At 47.3% G+C, this 2,842-nt stretch overlaps 1 protein-coding gene across 1 annotated transcript in view; it reads left to right on the top strand.

Annotated features, from left to right (window-relative positions):
- LOC101340975 (polycystin-1-like protein 2) overlaps positions 1–2,842 on the top strand; it is a 99,284-nt gene that overhangs the window by 20,335 nt on the left and 76,107 nt on the right. Inside the window, exon 6 of the mRNA XM_012555923.1 lies at positions 92–505. Within this exon, the coding sequence (XP_012411377.1) occupies positions 92–505 (414 nt within the window). The remainder of the gene's footprint in view (positions 1–91; positions 506–2,842) is intronic.

The raw sequence follows: 2,842 nt of genomic DNA, 5'->3' as shown, positions 1-2,842 counted from the left end.
TATAATCAACTGACTGCTGATTGGTTGATGGGATGACAATGATGACTTATTGGTTGTTACCAACATTCTTAAATTTTGCTTACCTACCTAGGAACAGGAGTGACTTACACTGTGCTGTCGGGTAACATAACCCTGACAGAGTGCACCACCCTGAGGGGCTCACTTCCCTACAATCTGACCCTGGACAGAGCAGCCCAGCAGCTGATGGGCCCAGGGATGCACCACCTGGAGATCCAAGCCATCAGCAACACCACCACCTCTGTGCTCTCCAGCAACATCACCGTCCACTTCATGGAGCCACTGTCAGGGCTACAGGCCTCCTGGGCTTCTGACCACTTGGAACTTGGAGAGGACCTACTGATCAACATCTCAGTGGCTCATGGCATCCCTGAGGAGCTGACCTTTGAGGTGACAGGACTCAATGCAAACTTCTCCCATGAGGAAGAGAGCTTTGGGGAACCATTTGGGATTCACCACGTGGCAGTTCCTGCTGAAGGTACTTGGGGTTGGCGGTTCCCCTTCTAAACCTCCCTGCAGTTTCCTTTATGACTTGGTGCCCAGGGTCTTGCCAGTCATTTTTCTAGTGTGTCTTGGACACAAACATGATTCATAGCATCCAGCCTGGGTCACAACATAAGGAAGAGATAGATATTATCTGTCCTCAGGGAGCTTACAGTTAATCTTACAATCTTATACAGTAGTGACAGGGGTTCTCAGCCTCAGCACTATTGAGATTTTGGATCCAATAATTCTTCATGGTGGAGAGCTAACCTGTGCACTGTAGGATATTCAGCAACATCCCTGGCCTCTACCCACTAGATGCCAGTAGCACCTCCCCCACCAGTTGTGACAACCAAAAATGTCCTCAGACATAGCCAAATGCCCCCTGGGGGGCAAAATCGACTCAGGTTGAGAACCCCTGGAAGAGAACAGGCACATTCAGATTCCTTCCATCATTTTGAGAGGACAGTGTGGTTTGGAAGGCTGCAATCCATGCCCTGGCGGAGAGATAGGTAAAAACTGAAGGGTAGGAGAGCTACCGGTGGAGAGGAGGAAGGCCATGCTGCTAGAATAAAGAACATACAGTGGATAGATTGGCTGGCAACAGCCAGCGGAAAAGGCCAGTGTAGATGTTGTCATTAAATCTGGAGGCAATGTTGTGTCTTGAGGGCCATGTGGAGAGGATGGCAGGCAGGAATGTGATGGAGGTCCCAGAGTCTCCAGCCCACCCACGACCCTGCCCACAGTTCCCCCTGGATCTCTGAGGTATATAAGAAAGTGAGTAATACTGTGCAGGTATGAGGTTACCATGCCCTCAACAAGGGATGTGGGAAAGAGAAGGCAGAAGGGATGACAGATTTGAGAAGGAAAACATTGGAACTTTGCCAGGGACCAAGGGTCCAGCTTGACAAAGGAAGAAGCCATAGGTCACTGAAACTAGAAATTTTAACAAGCATAATACATAGGATATCATCCAAATGAACATTTATTTTTGACCCCCCTCTGCTTCTATAAAATTTACTCAGCGGGGAAGTTTTTCCTTGCAAATAGATCAAATCTTCACATGTCCTATGACTTTTTTTGTTCACTCTTAGATGACAGTTTTTATCTCCTCCCCCAAGACCAACAGATTGGGACTACTCCAGGGGTAAAGGAGGTGGGGAAGGAGGAAAGGGAGGATTAGGAGAGGAGCATTCTCCCTGGGTGGTATTAGCCCAGTCCTGTCTGGCTTTGCTCTCTGGGCCTTGCAGATGTTTGAAGCTGCCTCTTGTAGGAGCTTCTCTGGGCTCTTGAGGCCCCCTGCTGGGCCCCTTGGGCCACAGCTCCTGGAATATGGGTGATGCCTCTTGTTCAGCTGGTCACATCCCCCCAGTGGATTCTCCTAGGTCACCTCCACAATCTCTGCTGGAGTCTTCTCATTCTCCCTACCTGTCCCCAAGGCCCACATCTGGTCCACAGAACACTCTTATCCATTCCTTGGACTGCTTCCTGTGGACTGTAGTTATTTCCCAAATGTAGAAATGCAGCCCTTGTTCCCCTTCTCTTTGTTCTCTTTTTTCCCTCTCTCTTCTCTTTCTCCTACTCTTTCTGTTCTATCTTACATAGATCCCTCCTTCAAGGGCTTTAAGTAAGGAACTTGTCCTTGGGGTCCCTCAACCTCAAAGAACACATGCCATGCTCTCCAAGCATCCCCACTGAAGATCTTCTCTCTAGGCTTGAAAAGAGAAGAAGTTGGCACTCACTACCCCTTCCCCATGAGGGGATAAGTGGTGGTAGGATATGCATGTGTTAGTAGCTCTCTTCAGATAAATCTTCTTACAAATCCTTCTCTTTCTTCTCTACTCTCGACCGTTTTTATATTCTTAAAATACACAAGGGAGTTCAAGATTCATGGAACTGGTTCTTAGATATACGGTTATAAGAAATCTTTAGGGTAATTTATCTTATACTCACACTTGTATCTAATATGCATTTATCTTGATGCCTCAGTCAAAACATCAGATATTAACAACCTGCTACAATACACATAGCAGTAGGCAATGGTGAACAGTCATTCATGCTTTCAACAACTACGTATTGAGTGCTAGCACTATGCTTGGAGTGTGTGTATGTGTGTGTGTGTGTGTGTGTGTGTGTGTTTAGGAAGGGCAGTCAAATAGTCACAGAAGTGGAGCGCTCTGAGGGTAGAAGATGTAAGCCAAGCTCTAGGGTTGGGGGTGTCTGAGGAAGCACGTGTATGCAATCCAAGTGCAGATTGGATTAAACATTCACACCCTGGCATCTTCAGTATCTTCTTCTTGCTAGTCAAGAGGTGACAACAATGTCACTGGCATCGTTGATC

The sequence above is a fragment of the Trichechus manatus genome, unplaced genomic scaffold, assembly GCF_000243295.1.
Source record: "Trichechus manatus latirostris isolate Lorelei unplaced genomic scaffold, TriManLat1.0 scaffold00053, whole genome shotgun sequence".
In the NCBI taxonomy this organism is placed as follows: domain Eukaryota; kingdom Metazoa; phylum Chordata; class Mammalia; order Sirenia; family Trichechidae; genus Trichechus; species Trichechus manatus.
This window is presented reverse-complemented; position numbering and strand designations above follow the sequence as displayed.